Here is an 18,729-nt window from a genome sequence, read left to right as displayed (position 1 = left end):
CATATCTGCAAGTGTGACATGGTACGCAATTTATTTGGCTCTGAATTGTTTTGGCTCATGAGCATTACTTTCAGAATTACTGGCTAAAAAGTGACTATCAAAACCAGGGAACATGAATTCCATTTGTGCAGAAAAATGTACTTTAAATTAGATATTGTTAGGTATGAGCAAGAGGCAGCGTTCCAGGCTGACTACATTGCCGATGCCACACAACGCCTGGAAAGGTGTTTATCAAAACAGCTGCCCACATCATATGGTATAGTAATCTGATGCCCGGCAGCACTGTCAATTATTAGTCCCTCGCTCCCTCCAGGATTCTGCGATTGCACATCTTTTTGAAACGTCAACAATTCCCCGCATACTTGCAAATTTGACAAATCACTCCACTATTTCCGCATAAAACAGTAAAATCATTGCAATATTATCCCATAAAACTAAAACCGACCCATCATCGCAGCACATAAATTGGACTCAATCACCGTACATTTACCGCACAATATGGTTCAATCAAGCCACATCTCAACAACCTTTTTCCCTCGTCCCCGCATTTTAGTGACACATTGGAGGACAAACTCATTGCATATTGGCATGCAAATTGTCAGAATTGCCGCAGCAAAATCAATCATTTTTGCCCGCAGATATCCCTGCGATATCCCAGAGGGACAGGATGATGTGGCGTGCAACCATTAGTTGATGCAATTCAATGTCTGCATTGAAACCAGCCTGGAACATGACCATAGTCACTTGTTATATTGTGGAAAGTACAAACTCATACACCATACAGGCCCCATACGCAAATATACAGTACCATACATATAGAAATACTAACATGTAAACTTGTGCAGTCTTGACTTCATAACCAAGCAGACTTTCTGACTGTTATTATGTGTAAATACTTCATTTATTTAGATTAATGTGTATAATAACATACTTACATATAGCTAGACAGTTCTTGATGTTTGAGAAAGGACATATCGGCGACATTTCTTTGGTTTATTTTGCGCATCATTTTGCACCTCACATAATTAAGGAGGAACTAGACAATCAACTGTGAAAGACACTGTGGTGAGTCCCATTGGCGCCGTAAAATAATGGTCTACATTGAAAAACCGCAATATGAAAATATACATTCAGATAATCAGTTATAAATGGACTTAACGTCACACAAAAAACAGCATTTAAAAAAAAAATTTAATGAGACAAATCTATATGAGTCAATTACTTTGGTGATTATAAAAAATAAAATAAAAAACGATTGATCTTCCCCTCAACACTTGATTGTCATGTTGCTGGAATGCAAATTCTGGAAGTAGTGGTCTGGATTCACTTTGGAGGAGAGCTGAATCTGGCTATGAGTGGGGGAAATCTCAGTGAATGCAGCCACAGTCTCGATTCAGGCTTGTGAAGCTTGTCCCTCGTATCTCTCCACATAGCATGTCCATGCATAGGGTGTCAGATGGCTAGTGTCACTTGTGGGCGGGGCCTAATGATGCTCATCATACCGCCTCTGACTCAACCACGCCTCCTCTGTTTCTTCTCCTTCCACAGAGGGTGCTATAATCCTGGAGTTTTTGCTGCAGAAAACAACATTGCTTGTAGATTACCAAATTTATTTTTGCAAACAAAACAACTATGACTAGAAAAAGAACAAAAAATATACATCTTAGAAAACTTGACAAACAAGACAAACAGACACACAAAGAGACAGAGGGATACTGTAGATGGATACTCACGGATACTCCATGGCTTTCTCGCAGATGTAGCTGATGAGATCTTCACAGAAGAAATCATTCCACAGTCCCTCGTGGATGAGGCCAGCGCAGTCCTCTCCTCTCTCGTGCCCGTGGCTCCAGTTGTCTGGCTGTCCTGGCTTCCACTGCCTACAGTCACACAGCAGAGGGCACTCACACACTGAAACCTAACTTGAGACACATGCATGTAACTGCGTCTTCCCCTTTACTCTTGCATTGATATAATGGGATTATCTTGGCTGTGAAAGACTAGCATCGGCCTTGACACTGAGGTACTATACATACGAGAAGGCAGGTTCGGTTCCATCCAGCCAGCGCCATGCATTCTCCTCCTCCCTGTCTGTCAGACCCATCCAGAAGTAGCCCTTTCCAGAGGTCTGCTTTTGCAGCCATTTCTGAGAGAAAACAAGGAAACATGATGTCAGTAATGTCACTCATTTTATGACTGTTTGAACAGTTGTGCTTTTGATTTTGAAAGGCCTATGAGGATGACTCTTCTTACCTGTTCATCGTTATCGTTAATGATCACCATTGACGCAGTCTGGGCATCACAGCTTTTCTTTGCATCGTCAAAGTTGTGCAGCTCTTTGGAGAAGTGATAGCATTTGTCTCTGAAGCCAACCCACTCTTGAGGACAACCTGCAGTGAACGGTTATTGTTATACTATCACAATGAACTTATGTCCTGTCTATCATAGATGGTGTTGACAGAGTGATACAGACATATCGATGGTGTATAAAAACGAATGTGTATCACCTGGGGCCGACACAGTAGGAGCGGGGGCCTCACTCTGCATCGAGAAAGGGACCAAAGGCACCGCTGCTGCTGCTGCAGATCGGGCAGTGAGTCCTGGCAGTCCAGGTGGCCCTGGGGCCCCTATGGGCCCCACTGGTCCCCTGGGTCCCTGTGCCCCAGCCGGCCCCACCTGTCCTCGGTCTCCCGACGGACCTTGTGGCCCCTGAGGACCGGCCTGTCCATCTCTCCCAGGGAGCCCAGCAGTGCCTGGCTCACCATTCGCCCCCGGGGGTCCTGCCCTGCCCCCTGACCCTCGGGATCCCTTTGAACCTGGGTTCCCCCGTGAGCCTGGCTGACCTTTGAACCCTTGTATTCCTGGTGGTCCTGGAAATCCCTTCTCTCCACGGAGCCCCTGCACCCCAGGCCCACCCGTATCCCCTTTCTCCCCTTTCTGCCCGGGCTGACCGGCTCCTCCCTGGGGTCCTTTGTCTCCCCGCGGGCCTCTTGGACCAGGTGGACCTGAAACAAGAAACAATAAAAAAATATATAAACCTGCGTCTGATCAACTGTTCAAAGTGTGGTAGAGGAGTGTGAGTGTCACTTTACCCTGCTTTCATGTACATACTGTATCTACCTCAAATCCTCGTACCTCTGCACATTGATCTAGTACTGGAACTCCACGTATATAGCTCCATTCTGTGTCATTTATTTTACTCCTCTTGTGTTACTAAACTCAGCAAAAAAAGAAATGTCCCTTTTTCAGGACCCTGTCTTTCAAAGATAATTAAGTAAAAATCAAAATAACTTCACAGATCTTCATTGTAAAGGGTTTAAATACTGTTTCCCATGCTTGTTCAATGAACCATAAACAATTAATGAACATGCACCTGTGGAACGGTCGTTAAGACGCTAACAGCTTACAGACGGTAGGCAAGTAAGGTCACAGTTATGAAAACTTAGGACACTAAAGAGGCCTTTCTACTGACTCTGAAAAACACCAAAAGAAAGATGCCCAGGGTCCCTGCTCATCTGCGTCAACGTGCCTAAGGCATGCTGCAAGGAGGCATGAGGACTGCAGATGTGACCATGGCAATAAATTGCAATGTCCGTACTGTGAGACGCCTAAGAAAGCGCTACAGGGTGACAGGGCGGACAGCTGATCATCCTCGCAGTGGCAGACCACATGTAACAACACCTGCAAAGGATCGGTATATCTGAACATCACACCTGCGGGACAGGTACAGGATGGCAACTACAACATTTCCCAGAGTTACACCAGGAACGCACAATCCATCAGTGCTCAGACTGTTCGCAATAGGCTGAGAGAGGCTGGACTGAGGGCTTGTAGGCCTGTTGTAAGGCAGGACCTCACCAGACATCACCGGCAACAACGACGCCTATGGGCACAAACCCACCGTCGCTGGACCAGACAGGACTGGCAAAAAGTGCTCTTCACTGATGAGTCACTGTTTTGTCTCACCAGGGGTGATAGTCGGATTCGTGTTTATCGTAAAAGGAATGAGCATTACACCGAGGCCTGTACTCTGGAGCGGGATCGATTTGGAGGTGGAGGGTCCGTCATGGTCTGGGACGGTGTGTCACAGCATCATCTGACTGAGCTTGTTGTCATTGCAGGCAATCTCAATGCTGTGGGTTACAGGGAAGACATCCTCCTCCCTCGTGGTACCCTTCCTGCAGGCTCATCCTGACATGACCCTCCAGCATGACAATGCCACCAGCCATACTGCTCGTTATGTGCGTGATTTCCTGCAAGACAGGAATGTCAGTGTTCTGCCATGGCCAGCGAAGAGCCCGGATCTCAATCCCATTTAGCACGTCTGGGACCAGTTGGATTGGAGGGTGAGGGCTAGGGCCATTCCCTCCAGAAATGTCCAGGAACTTGCAGGTGCCTTGGTGGAAGAGTGGGGTAATATCTCACAGCAAGAACTGGCAAATCTGGTGCAGTCCATGAGGAGGAGATGCACTGCAGTATTTAATGCAGCTGGAGGCCACACCAGATACTGACTGTTACTTTTGATTTTGACCTCTTTGTTCAGGGACACATTATTCAATTTCTGTTAGTCATACAGTGCCTTGCGAAAGTATTCACCCCCCTTGAACTTTGCGACCTTTTGCCACATTTCAGGCTTCAAACATAAAGATATAAAACTGTATTTTTTTGTGAAGAATCAACAACAAGTGGGACACAATCATGAAGTGGAACGACATTTATTGGATATTTTAAACTTGTTTAACAAATCAAAAACTGAAAAATTGGGCGTGCAAAATTATTCAGCCCCCTTAAGTTAATACTTTGTAGCGCCACCTTTTGCTGCGATTACAGCTGTAAGTCGCTTGGGGTATGTCTCTATCAGGTTTGCACATCGAGAGACTGACATTTTTTCCCATTCCTCCTTGCAAAACAGCTCGAGCTCAGTGAGGTTGGATGGAGAGCATTTGTGAACAGCAGTTTTCAGTTCTTTCCACAGATTCTCGATTGGATTCAGGTCTGGACTTTGACTTGGCCATTTTAACACCTGGATATGTTTATTTTTGAACCATTCCATTGTAGATTTTGCTTTATGTTTTGGATCATTGTCTTGTTGGAAGACAAATCTCCGTCCCAGTCTCAGGTCTTTTGCAGACCCATCAATTTTAACCATCTTCCCTGTCCCTGCTGAAGAAAAGCAGGCCCAAACCATGATGCTGCCACCACCATGTTTGACAGTGGGGATGGTGTGTTCAGGGTGATGAGCTGTGTTGCTTTTACGCCAAACATAACATTTTGCATTGTTGCCAAAAAGTTCAATTTTGGTTTCATCTGACCAGAGCACCTTCTTCCACATGTTTGGTGTGTCTCCCAGGTGGCTTGTGGCAAACTTTAAACAACACTTTTTATGGATATCTTTAAGAAATGGCTTTCTTCTTGCCACTCTTCCATAAAGGCCAGATTTGTGCAATATACGACTGATTGTTGTCCTATGGACAGAGTCTCCCACCTCAGCTGTAGATCTCTGCAGTTCATCCAGAGTGATCATGGGCCTCTTGGCTGCATCTCTGATCAGTCTTCTCCTTGTATGAGCTGAAAGTTTAGAGGGACGGCCAGGTCTTGGTAGATTTGCAGTGGTCTGATACTCCTTCCATTTCAATATTATCGCTTGCACAGTGCTCCTTGGGATGTTTAAAGCTTGGGAAATCTTTTTGTATCCAAATCCGGCTTTAAACTTCTTCACAACAGTATCTCGGACCTGCCTGGTGTGTTCCTTGTTCTTCATGATGCTCTCTGCGCTTTTGACGGACCTCTGAGACTATCACAGTGCAGGTGCATTTATACGGAGACTTGATTACACACAGGTGGATTGTATTTATCATCATTAGTCATTTAGGTCAACATTGGATCATTCAGAGATCCTCACTGAACTTCTGGAGAGAGTTTGCTGCACTGAAAGTTAAGGGGCTGAATAATTTTGCACACCCAATTTTTCAGTTTTTGATTTGTTAAAAAAGTTTGAAATGTCCAATAAATGTTGTTCCACTTCATGATTGTGTCCCACTTGTTGTTGATTCTTCACAAAAAATTACAGTTTTATATCTTTATGTTTGAAGCCTGAAATGTGGCAAAAGGTCGCAAAGTTCAAGGGGGCCGAATACTTTCGCAAGGCACTGTATGTCTGTGGAACTTGTTCAGTTTATGTCTCAGTTGTTAAATCTGGTTATGTTCATACAAATAAACGCAGTTGACAGTGAGAGGACGTTTCTTTTTTTGCTGAGTTTATTTTATTTTTAAAGGGCTACAAAGCAAGCATTGCACGGTAAAGTCTACACCAGTTGTATAAGACACATGTAAATGTGATTTCATTTGATTTACCCTGTAGGATGGTGAAGTTGGTGATGAGCTGTGAGTGTTTGCTGTCTACCAGCTTCATCTCCTCCATGATGATGGAGAGGCTGGTGACCTCCTTGTCCAGGCGGGCCACCAGGTCGTCCTGCTGCGACCTCAGTGTGGTGGCGTCCGACCTCACGTCCGACACAGTGGCATTCAAGTCGGACAGGTAGTCGGAGTGGCGCCCCACTGTCTCAGCGCAGGTGCGCAGCTCGTTGAGGTTCAGGTTGATGGCGCCCAGGAGTTGGGTAGTAAAGCTGATGTTGCCTGTCACACGGTCGATGCTCCCCTCTGACTCGTCCAGGCGTATCTCCAGCTGGTCGAACTTAGAGGAGGTGAGGTTGTCGTGGTCGCGCTGCTGGTCCATGATCTCCCTAAGAGTCTGGTCGTGGTTCTCTGCCAGGCTGGAGGTGTTCTGGAGCTGTCCAGACAGCGAGGCCAGCTGAGATCCCACGTCCTCCAGGCTGTCGTTGTTGGACTTGGCCAGGGCAGAGGCGTTGGAGGCCAGCACCTGGAGGTTCTGCACCTTCTCCTTCAGCCAATCAGCGTCCGACTTTGTCTGCCTGGCCGTCTGCTCCAGGCTCTGGAAGTCGTTTCGGATCTTCTGGATGGCCTGGCTGGTGTCGTCCACAGATCTCTGCAAAGCCGAGATCAGGCCCCTCTGTTGGGCCTGGGTGAGGTTAAGATTCCCGATGCTCAGCAGGGCCTGGCTCTGCTGCCGAACCTGCTCCTGGAGCTCAGTTTGCAGCCGAGCCGTGTCCTCCTGAAGACCCTCCATGGTGCCACCGTAGGCCCGCAGGGTGCCATTGACCGACCTCAGCGTGGCCGTGTTGGCCTCCAGCAGACCCTGTATGGAGCCCTGGCTGCCCTGCATGTCCAGGCCAGAATCCTGCAGACGACCCAGGGCCGCCCGGTTACTGCTGCTCCTCTCTGCCACCTCAGACAGCTGCCGCTGCAGAGCCCGGATGTTGTTCTTAAAGGCCTGGATCTCTGTGGTAGTGTTCTCTGACTTCTCCCCAGTCTGGTCATCTGGGGACATGGTGTGAAAGAAATGATTACATAATGGTTGGTGTGGTTACTCTTCAATCAAAGATTAAACAGACTTCAATGAAAGACTTCAGTAAAAACAGTAACTCTTAACTGTTATTGTTCAACACAATGCACATGCTTAAGTTACAAAGGATTATGCATGGTCAACTTGCTATAGGTAGTGGGGAAACTCACCTAGCTTTTTCAAGTCTGTTTCCACAGCAATGATCTTCCCCCCATAGCTCTCGATACCTTCGGACACATTGTCAACCTTTTGCACCACTGCAACACAAACAACACAACACAGTTCAGGGTTAGCGCTTCAGCACAGTGGTGGGCTCCATACAATATTACGAGTCTGAGAAGGATGGGCAGAATAGCCTGCAATCACAGACACCATGTATAAAAGGGATCAGAAAGAATGATTATGAAACCTCACTCAGACACAATATATAATATATGTCTGGTGGGTATGTAATAATGGTCGCCTCAGCAATCACAAGCTTTAGGATTAGGAAATGGTCATGTAATAAACAATAATGTCTCAATGACTGGGTGTGTCCATGAAGACTGAGCATGAGACACTGAAGACACTGGCAGATGAGCGCAGAGTGGGTGGGTGGTCAGAGGGAGTAGGGTCTGGAGAGGAGGGGGGGGGGGGGGTAGGACAGAGACACTGGAGGGACCCTGGGGGACAGGAAACAACCTGAGGGGGGTCCTCAGTAAACAGGGGGATCAAAGGGTACCCTAAGGAGACAGACGCTGTGTCAGGGAGGGTCTTTACTCCCCCACAGGCGGCAGAACCCTTCATTTCCTCTGGAATGTGTCTGAGATTCCATGGAATCACCCCACCACCACCACCACCACCACCACCACCACTTCCACAGGCTAGGGAGCCATCTCTAACCAGCTAACTGGAGACCACAGGGGTTACAACTAAGGGAGCACGATATTTCGGTACGCATATCAGAATCGGCCGATATTAGCTAAAATGACAACATCGGCATCTAGTTTAATGCCAATGTGCAAAACCGATGTCAAAGCTGACGTGCATACCTTTATAACGTAGGTAGATGACGTAATGACGCCACTAAAAATACAGCTCTACACATGCAACACAGCATTCCTAACCTAGCCCACAATGTCTGCTGTGTGGATCTATTTAAGTTTCAAAGGAAGATAACAAAAAGGCCATCTGCAACGTTTGTGCTGCTATTATTTCCAGAGGAAGAGAGAGTGAAATCTTTCAAGACCACAAACCTAATTACTCACTTGAAAGTGCATCACCACCAGACGTTCAGCGACTACTTAGAACAAAATCTGAAAAAAACTAAGCGCACACAACTAAACAAGTTCAAGTCGAGCAGTCATATGAGAGTAAGAACATTTCAGCGAGACAACTCAAAGGCAAAATCCATTAACGTCAAGATAATGGAATTCATTGCTCTGGATAATTAATCCAATTAATCTCTCTCATGGATGATGCTGGCTTTCGTCCGACTGGTCGAGCACCTCAAGAACCGATAAACACTAACGAGTAGATGCTATTTTTCAGATGTTGCCCCACCGGAGTTACACAGTATTGTTGAAATGCACATCCATGAGCTACTTGCTATGGGCGTCAATGCTATTAGCTTCGCGACTGACATTTGGACCAGTGATGTCAGCCCCATGAGCATGCTGAGTCTGACAGCACAGTGGGTCGACGAAGATTTCATACTGAGGAAAGCCGTATTGCATGCTCAAGAATGTGCTGGTTCTCATACTGATTCTGCCATTTCAGAACATGTTTGAAACTTGGAAACATGAACACACTCCTAGCTCCATTAGAAACAACTGACTTGAGAAACAAGCTCATCAACTGCGTCTGCAGCAGACGTGATACCCTCTGTCATGGCATTGAAACTCCTGCTCAACAAAACTGCTGACACAGACCGTATGGTTAAAACTTGCAAAAGTACTCTACTAGAGGCTGTGAACAAGCGATTCAGTGGCATTTTCTCTGAGCCTCTTTACTGTGTCGCCACCCTGCTCGATGCTAGGTACAAGGACCTAAGTACAAGGATCAAACTGAGGAATAGACAGATAAAGAGGAGGCAATCAATAAAGTGAGTCCAGGTGAGACCAATGAAGCGCTGATGCGTGTAACAATGGTGACAGGTGTGCGTAATGATGAGCAGCCTGGCGCCCTCGAGCGCCAGAGAAGGGGAACGGGAGCAGGCGTGACAGAGCTGAAACTTCACTGCTTGATATGTATGATGAAATCCTGGTTTAGAATGAAAAGACTGAACAAGTTATTAAAAGAGCACAGCAAGTAAGTGAAAGAAATAGGTTTTGATTATGTTTTACTGTGTGTGTGTGTGTGTGTGTGTGTGTGTGTGTGTGTGTGTGTGTGTGTGTGTGTGTGTGTGTGTGTGTGTGTGTGTGTGTGTGTGTGTTTCAACGATTTAACTGTTCTAGAATACGTAAAAGGCCACAAAATTTCATATCGGTTATCGGTATCAGGTTTTTTGGCAAGGAAAATATTGAATATCGGCCAAAAATGTCATATAGGTGCATCCATAGTTACAACCAGTGAAAACTATACCCTAGCCGTTATTTATATCCTCCACTTAAGAAAACAGGTAAAGACCAACTAACTAATCAAGCTCAAAGACCCCACCGAGCTCAACCCTTAAATGGATATCATCATTCACTTTATTCTAGACCACCAAGGGTCGAATCATCATAAAGATCATAAAGACACAAGAGGAGAAGATGCACGAGCACCTCAATTCCTCCTTCTGACTGAGAGCACTGGAGGACATGGATAGATAGATCCCACTGTTCTGACTGAGTGTGTTTATCTGGGCAATCTGTACAGATGTAGCATCTTAATTTGAGCCAGTTTGCTACAGCAGGAAATGAATCCAGCAGCAACAGGAAATGTGAATGATTATCTGGATTATAATTAATGGACATTTTTATAGGGGTTGATCAATTTTTCTTAAAGGAAAATCAAGTCTGAAATGTCAAAGTGTAAATTACAAACATCAGGAGACTTTTTAAACCTCAAATGCGCTCTTTGGAAATGGGGATGGATACAAAAGTGATGGAGTATGCACTGCAGGTAGGCATATGTGAATAGTGCAAAAGCATGTCAGCAAACAAACAATGTCAGCAAACAAAAGCATGTTGGAAAACAAACAATTGTTACAGGAAAATAACAAATGTTTCTAAATATGAAGATAACTCATATAAGACAGGTAAATTACTAATCATGGCGCTATGGTTTGAAAATAGAAGAGTACCGGCTTTAACAGGTCGAAATTGCAAACAAGTGTGTGTTTGACAATTGTGCTGGCTTAACACCAGCCAAAAATAGAGCCCTATAAATGTAACATTTCCTGCATGGCACATTTTCCAATCTTAAGAGGCTACATTTTTAAAATGACTACAGTAAGTGCCTATTAAGTGCCAAATAAAGTAACATGGTTGACCATAACAGGGTTGTCGATTTCATCTTAAATCGGCCATAAATCAGGGGAAATGGAAGCTTGTTGTTCAAACATTTCTAGCCTGTCGATCTATGGGTAACAGGGTTGACGCGTTACGCTCAACCCGCTCAGTTGTCCAACACAAAACACCACAAAATGGTCAAAAAGAGTAGAACCAGCTCACCTGCTTTTACACTATGATTTGACTATTAGATGTTCAATGTTTCTTTTGCAAAATAATATTTGAAAAGGAATAGTTCCACCATATTAAAACGACAGTTCAGTTCACATAACAGCCCACTGACCACAGACGTCAGTTCAACGTGTATTCCACATTGGTTCAACGTCATTTCATTGAGACAACATAGATTCAACCAGTGTGTGCCAAGTGGGAGGGTCGACCTTAAAATGAGGGACAGGTTTTTGTTTTACTTTAAAATGAATCACTAATCACATGAAGTAAATAATCCATGTTCAGAAATAACTAGGGCTTTACACGGATGGTAAAAACTTTGAGAACTGTTGGAGTTAAGTGGGTTAAAATCTTCCTGGAAATCACAGAGGGTGCACAGAGGGGCATGTCAAAATGCTAATTTATTGGATTTTCCACGTGGTCTATATTAAAGGGCACTTAATTGAATATAACCAGCTTTTAAAATTCTATATTAGTGCACAATTTCTACTTAAAATATCAAAGGGAAGCAAAAGGCACTCATTTCACGGAACATCCCAATTAAGGAAGAAGTAAAGTGATGATAGAACATCTAACTAACAACGACAGAGAGGATGGAAGGCAACAGCTTGGAAATGAGAGATGAGAGACAGAAAAACAACAATGTGTCATTCTTCAAACCCGCCAAGGATGAGTGTACTTTTGTCATTGTCAACAAATGCCTTGCGGAAATAGAAACCCAGAAGTTCATGCATGCTTTTAATGACTTGCATGTGTTCGTCTGTAATTGTGCTAAGCTAAAATGGGAGTAGACTGAATCAATTGATTCATGCCATATTCACATGCATGCATAACATGGAATTCAGCCCAAAAGTAGCCTATAATTACATTTTCCCATTTAGATGGAATTTATTTCAGGTGAGTGTCTTATCAAGAGTGCTGTGGTGTTAGAAGCACTCCTACCTGATAGTGTTGACTGGGGCCCATATTCACAAGCGTCTCAGAGTAGGAGTGCTGATCTAGGATCAGGTCCCACCCCCTTCTTATTCATTAAGATTTAAGGCAAAGATCATCCTAGATCAGCACTCCTACTCTGAATCTCTTTCTGGATATGGGCCTGGTATGGGTGGTGTCATAGACATGTAGTAGTGTTTTGAAACTCAGAAGTAATTGCTTTCGCATGTTTCAGAAAGTGTTTACTACCTAAACTCTCTGAACGTATAATCCTCCCAGGATCCCACTCTTTCCATTGCAGGAAACACGAGATCAAAACAACATTTCCAACCATTCCTAGAAATGTCTCCAGAATTGAAACATAGAGAAGTCATAAAATTATGATGGAAAATGGCTTCATACAGAGTAGACATCCTAATATTTTGGGGAAATCAAGTCGCCTGCATATAGAATATCAAATGCCACTCGGGATGTAGCCTTCTCAACCTGGTGGACGGATGTACACTACGGGTCAAAGGTTTGGACACACCTACTCATTCAAGGGTTTTTCTTTATTTTTACTATTTTCTAAATTGTAGAATTATAGTGAAGACATCAAAACTATGAAATAACACATATGAAATCATGTAGTAACCAAAAAAGTTGTAAAAGATGGCGCCGGAGAAGATGGCTGCTGTTTTACGGACTCCTAACCAATTGTGCTATTGTGTGTGTTTTTTTAACGTTATTTGTAACTTATTTTGTACATAATGTTTCTGCCACCGTCTCTTATGACCGAAAAAAGCTTCTGGATATCAGGACAGCGATTACTCACCTCGTACTGGACAAAGCCTTTTTCTTTGACGCAAAGGATTTACTTCAGACACCCAACAAGGCCCAAATCCCCATCATTCGCATGAAGAAGATACAGAGATATTGTGGACGTAGGTCTGGGTGCCTTGTAAGGATCCGACGATGAGTGAGTAATCCCCCTTGGATAATAAAATGGATGAGATCTGATAAGATTATCCTACCATCGGGACATTAAAAACTGTAATATCTTATGTTTCACAGAGTCGTGACTGGACATGGATAACTTACAACATACGACATGGATAACATACAACTGTCTGGGTGTTTCGGTCCATCGGCAAGATAGAACAGCTGCTTCCAGTAAGACAAGGGGTGGCGGTCTGTGTCTATTTCTCTCAAGGTTTTGCTCGCCTGAGGTAGAGTATCACATGATAAGCTATAGACCAAGAGAGTTTTCATCTATATTTTTCGTAGCTGTCTATTTACCACCACAAACCGACGCTGGCACTAAGACAGCACTCAACGAGCTGTATAAAGCCATAAGCAAACAAGATAATGCTCATTCAGAGGCGGCGCTCCTAGTGGCAGGGGACTTTAATGCAGGGAAACTTAAATCTGTTTTACCTCATTTCTACCAGCATGTTACATGTGCAACCAGAGGGAAAAAAACTCTAGACCACCTTTACACTACACACAGAGACACTTACAAAGCTCTTCCTCGCCCTCCATTTGGCAAATCTGACTATAACAATCGTCCTGATTCCTGCTGACAAGCAAAAACGAAAGCACAAAGTACCAGTTACTCGCTTAATGAGGAAGTGGTCAGATGACGCAGATGTTAAGCTACAGGACTGTTTTGCTAGCATAGACTGGAATCTGTTCCGGGATTCTTACAATGGCATTGAGGAGTACACCACATCAGTCACTGGCTTCATCAAAAAGTGCATCGATGGCGTCGTCCCCACAGTGACCACACGTACTCCAACCAGAAGTCATGGATTACAGGCAACATCAGCACTGAGCTAAAGGGTAGAGCTGATGCTTTCAAGGAGTGGAACTCTAACCTGAACGCTTATAAGAAATCCCGCTATGCACTCCGACGAACCATCAAACAGTCAAAGCGTCAATACAGGACTAAGATTGAATAGTACTACACCGGCTTCACGCTCATCGGATGTGGCAGGGCTGGCCAACTATTACGGACTACAAAGGGAAGCACAGCTGTGAGCTGCCCAGTGACACTAGCCTACCAGACGAGCTAAATAACTTCTATGCTCGCTTCGAGGCAAGCAACACTGAAGCATGCATGAGAGCATCAGCTCTTCCAAAAGACTGTGTGATCACGCTCTCCATAGTCGATGTGAGTAAGTTCTTTAAACAGGTCAACATTCACAAGGCCGCAGGGCCAAACAAATTACCAGGATGTGTACTCTGAGCATTCGCTGACACACTGGCAAGTATCTTCACTGACATTTTCAACCTGTCCCTGACCGAGTCTGTAATACCAACATGTTTCAAGCAGACCACCATAGTCCCTGTGCCCAAGAACACCAATTTAACCTGCATATATTACTACTGACCCGTAGCACTCATGTCTGTAGCCATGAAGTGCTTTGAAAGGCTGGTCATGGCTCACATCAACACCATTATGCCAGAAACCCTAGACCCACTTCAATTTATATTCTGCCCCAACAGATCCACAAATGATGCAATCTCTATTGCACTCAAAACTGCCCTTTCCCACCTGGACAAAAGGAACACCTATGTGAGAATGCTATTCATTGACAACAGTTCAGCGTTCAACACCATGGTGCCCTCAAAGTTCACCTCTGAGCTAAGGACCCTGGGACTAAATACCTCCCTTTTCAACTGGATCCTGGACTTCCTGATGGGCCGGCCCCAGATGGTAAAGGTAGGTAACAACACATCTGCCACGATGATCCTCAACATGGGGGCCCCTCAGGAGGGAGTGCTCAGTCCCCTCCTGTACTCCCTGTTCACCCATGACTGCATGGCCAAGTACGACTCCAACAGTATGACTCCAACACCATCATTAAGTTTGCCAACGACACAACAGCCTGATCACCGACAAAGAGACAGACTATAGGGAGGAGGTCAGAATCCTGGCAGTGTGGTGCCAGGATAAGAACCTCTCCCTCAACGTGATCAAGACAAAAGAGATGATGGTGGACTACAGGAAAAGGAGGGCCGAGCACACCCCCCTTCTCATCAACAAGGCTGTAGTGGAGCAGGTCGAGAGCTTCAAATTCCTTGGTGTCCACATCACCAACAAACTATCATGTTCCAAACACACCAAGACAGTCATGAAGAGGGCACAACAATGCCTAAATCTAAAGATTTAGAATCGGTCCTCAGATCCTCAAAAAGTTATACAGCTGCACTGGGTTGCATCACCGCCTGGTATGGCAACTGCTCGGCCTCCGACCGCAAGGCACTACAGAAGGTTGTGCGTACGGCCCAGTACATCCCAGGGGCCAAGCTTCTTGCCATTCAGGACCTCTATACCAGGCGGTGTCAGAGGAATTTTGTGGAATTTCTTTCCTTCTTAATGCGTTTGAGCCAATCAGTTGTGTTGTGACATGGTAAGGGTGGTATACAGACGATAGCCCTATTTGTTAAAAGACCGGGTCCATATTATGGCAAGAACAGCTCAAATAAGCAAAGAGAAACGACAGTCCAACATTCCTTTAAGACATGAAGGTAAGTCAATTTGGAAAATTTCAAAAGCTTTGAAAGTGCAGTCACAAAAACCATCAAGCTCTATGATGAAACTGGTTCACATGTGGACCACCACAGGAAAGAAAGACCCAGAGTTTCCTTTGCTGCCGTGGATAAGTTCATCAGAGTTACCAGCCTCAGAAATTGCAGCCCAAATAAATACTTCACAGAGTTCAAGTAACAGACACCTTTTAACATCATCTGTTCAGAGAAGACTGCGTGAATCAGGCCTTCATGGTCGAATTGCTGCAAAGAAACAACTACTAATGGACACCAATAATATGAAGAGACTTGCTTGGGCCAAGAAACACAAGCAATTGACAATAGACTGGTGGACATTTGTCTTCTGGTCTGATGAGTCCAAATTTGAGATTTTTGGTTCCAACCGCCGTGTCTTTGTGAGACGCTGAGTAGGGGAACGGATGATCTCCGCATGTGTAGTTCCCAACGTGAAGTACGGAGGAGGTATGATGATGTGGGGGTCCGTTGCTGGTGACACAGTCTGTGATTTATTTAGAATTCAAGGCACCCTTAAACAACTTCTTTGGGATGGGTGTCCCGTCCACGGAAGGTTAAGCTAACGTAGGCTAATTCGATTAGCATGGAAAAGTTATTAAAAAACAAATTAGGCACATTTGAGCAGTCTTGATACCACATTTTGAACAGAAATTCAATGGTTCATTGGATCAGTCTAAACCTTTGCACATACACTGCTGCCATCTAGTGGCCAGAATTGCATCTGGGCTGGAATAATACATTATGGCCTTTCTCTTGCATTTCAAAGATGATGGTACAACAACATTTCAAAAGAACGGTTGTTTTTTTCTTTGTATTATTTTTTACCAAATCTATTGTGTTATATTTTCCTACATTCTTTCACATTTCCACAAACTTCAAAGAGTCCCTTTCAAATGGTACCAAGAATACGCATATCCTTGCTTCAAAATTTTAAAAAAGGAGTGGATCCTTAAGAGGTTTTAATGGCTACCACAGTATTTTGCAGCGATACACCATCCCATCTTGTTTGTGCTGAGTGGGACTATCATTATTTTTTTCATCAGGACAATGACCCAACACACCTTAAGGCTGTGTAAGGGCTATTTGACCAAGGAGAGTCATGGAGTACTGCATCAGATGACCTGGCCTCCACGATCACCCGACCTGAACCCAATTGAGATGGTTTGGGATTAGTTAGACCACAGAGTGAAGAAAAAGCAGCCAACAAGTACTCAGCATATGTGGGAACTCCTTCAAGACTATCGCAAAAGTATTTCAGGTGAAGCTGGTTGAGAGAATGCCAAGAGTGTGCAAACCTGTCATCAAGGCAAAGGCTAGCTACTTTGAAGAATCTCAAATCTCAAATATATTTTGATTTGTTTAACACTTTTTTGGTTACTACATGATTCCATATGTGGTATTTCATAGTGTTGATGTCTTCACTATTATTCTACAATGTAGAAAATAGTCAAATAAAGAAATTCCCTTGAATGAGTAGGTGTGTCCAAACTTTAGACTGGTACTGCATGTTTCACATTTTCACCTTCATAGATGACTAACCACCCAAAATACTTTTGAAATACAAAAACAACTATGACAGTTTTGAGAAAGCCATATGATCTATAAAAACTCCCTGTCTATTGAAAGAGTAGTTTTACCTCAGATTGGATAGGTATGGCCAGTCTGAATGAAATGTTACATTGCAAACTAAATGAGACACATTTCCAGACACCATACACTACTGTACCACACACTACTGAAAGACACACTCACATTAAACCATACATTTACTGTACATTTCTCTGCATAACACACACACACACAGACACACACACACCAACACTCACATACACACACACACACACACACACACACACACACACACACACACACACACACACACACACACACACACACACACACACACACACTGTATAATATCTGGCCAAGAGCTATGCCCTACTATGGCATGTGTAGTAGGCCAGCTGTGCTGCAGCTGTGGTTTCTGGGTGTCATCCCTTCCTCACACACAACACACACACACCCACACACTGAGCAGGCACTGAGTATGCACGCACAAAAGCATGCACACACACACACACACGTGTGCATACACACATACACACAACCTGACAACTCCGCTTATTTTGGCTAAAGCTTTGATTATAGCCCAGAATGTAGTGGCAGATCCCATGCACACAGCCTGAGCACAGAGAGAAACAGAGGAAAAGAAAGAAAGGTGAAAAATAAATGAATGCTGCAAGAGTGCTGAGTGAGGACAACGAGTGGGGAGACTCCCCCTACACCCTCTAATTCCCCTCTCTGTGTCCTCTCCTTCCTCATATTCATATTTTTCTGATCCCTACCTCATCCAAACTGGGTCGTGTCTCAAATGCCACCCTATTCCCTATATAGTGCACTACTTTTGACCAGAGCCCCCTGGTCAAAAGTAGTGGACTATATAGGGAATAGGCTGACATTTGGGATGCAGCCCTAGTCTTGCCTGCAAGGAAAGCCTATATCATGGAGGTTCTATATCTCAGTGGAGACCACATACACACCATAAAGAGATAAAGAGACAAAGCGAGGACATTGCTATGGGTGAGAGTAGAGAGCACAGGGTGAGAGATATGCTGTATTCTACAGTACAGAATACAGATGTGAGGTGAATAGAGCATTGGGATCTCACTCCACATAACCATCTGGACCTGACTGCATGTTTAGGCTGTGGAGCTGTGGTTCCCTGGACAGCCCAGTACTACAGCTCCGCCAGTAAAAACCCAATTTCAGTGGGTTCTGCTAGAGTGGCACCGAGTTCACCGCTCATCTGGTCTAAATTAGGGATGCATTCAAATGTGCAGCGGGGAGCAAGGATGAGGATTGACTGCTGACTGACTGAACCCAATTGTGAGTGTAAAGGACATTACTTTTAATGCAGTTGAGAATCCCCCAATAACCACGAGAGATGTAAACCAGTGTCATTTTGAGATGTTGTAAATAGGGAGAAAAAAAACACGTGTACACATATGGGAATGGTTTAGTGCAATTATCACCGGAACAGTCTTAAGTTTGGCCTTCGGACCGTTGCGGGACAGTTTTCCCAAAGCTGGAAAAATCAGAACGCAGGAAGTGGAGCTCAGCAAAGCCGCGGGTTGGTTCCCGGAGGTGTGATTGGGGGTGTTGGTTAAATAAACAGAGACA

The 18,729-nt window shown here is 44.5% G+C and overlaps 1 protein-coding gene across 2 annotated transcripts in view; it reads right to left on the bottom strand.

The window, feature by feature from the left end:
- Positions 1-882: 882 nt before the first annotated feature.
- The window catches only part of LOC139367189 (collectin-12-like), a 61,309-nt gene continuing 43,462 nt past the window's right edge, over positions 883-18,729 (bottom strand). For both annotated transcript variants that reach the window (XM_071105343.1, XM_071105342.1), the window contains 7 exons: positions 7,594-7,680; positions 6,355-7,398; positions 2,508-3,005; positions 2,254-2,390; positions 2,037-2,146; positions 1,734-1,880; positions 883-1,574 (listed from right to left, as the gene is read on the bottom strand). In XM_071105343.1, the coding sequence (XP_070961444.1) occupies positions 1,484-1,574; positions 1,734-1,880; positions 2,037-2,146; positions 2,254-2,390; positions 2,508-3,005; positions 6,355-7,398; positions 7,594-7,680 (2,114 nt within the window). In that variant the 3' untranslated portion in view covers positions 883-1,483. The remainder of the gene's footprint in view (positions 1,575-1,733; positions 1,881-2,036; positions 2,147-2,253; positions 2,391-2,507; positions 3,006-6,354; positions 7,399-7,593; positions 7,681-18,729) is intronic.

Source organism: Oncorhynchus clarkii, chromosome 15 (genome assembly GCF_045791955.1).
Source record: "Oncorhynchus clarkii lewisi isolate Uvic-CL-2024 chromosome 15, UVic_Ocla_1.0, whole genome shotgun sequence".
In the NCBI taxonomy this organism is placed as follows: Eukaryota; Metazoa; Chordata; class Actinopteri; order Salmoniformes; family Salmonidae; genus Oncorhynchus; species Oncorhynchus clarkii.
Note: the sequence above shows the minus strand (reverse complement) of the source record. Positions and strands in the feature narration are given on the sequence as shown.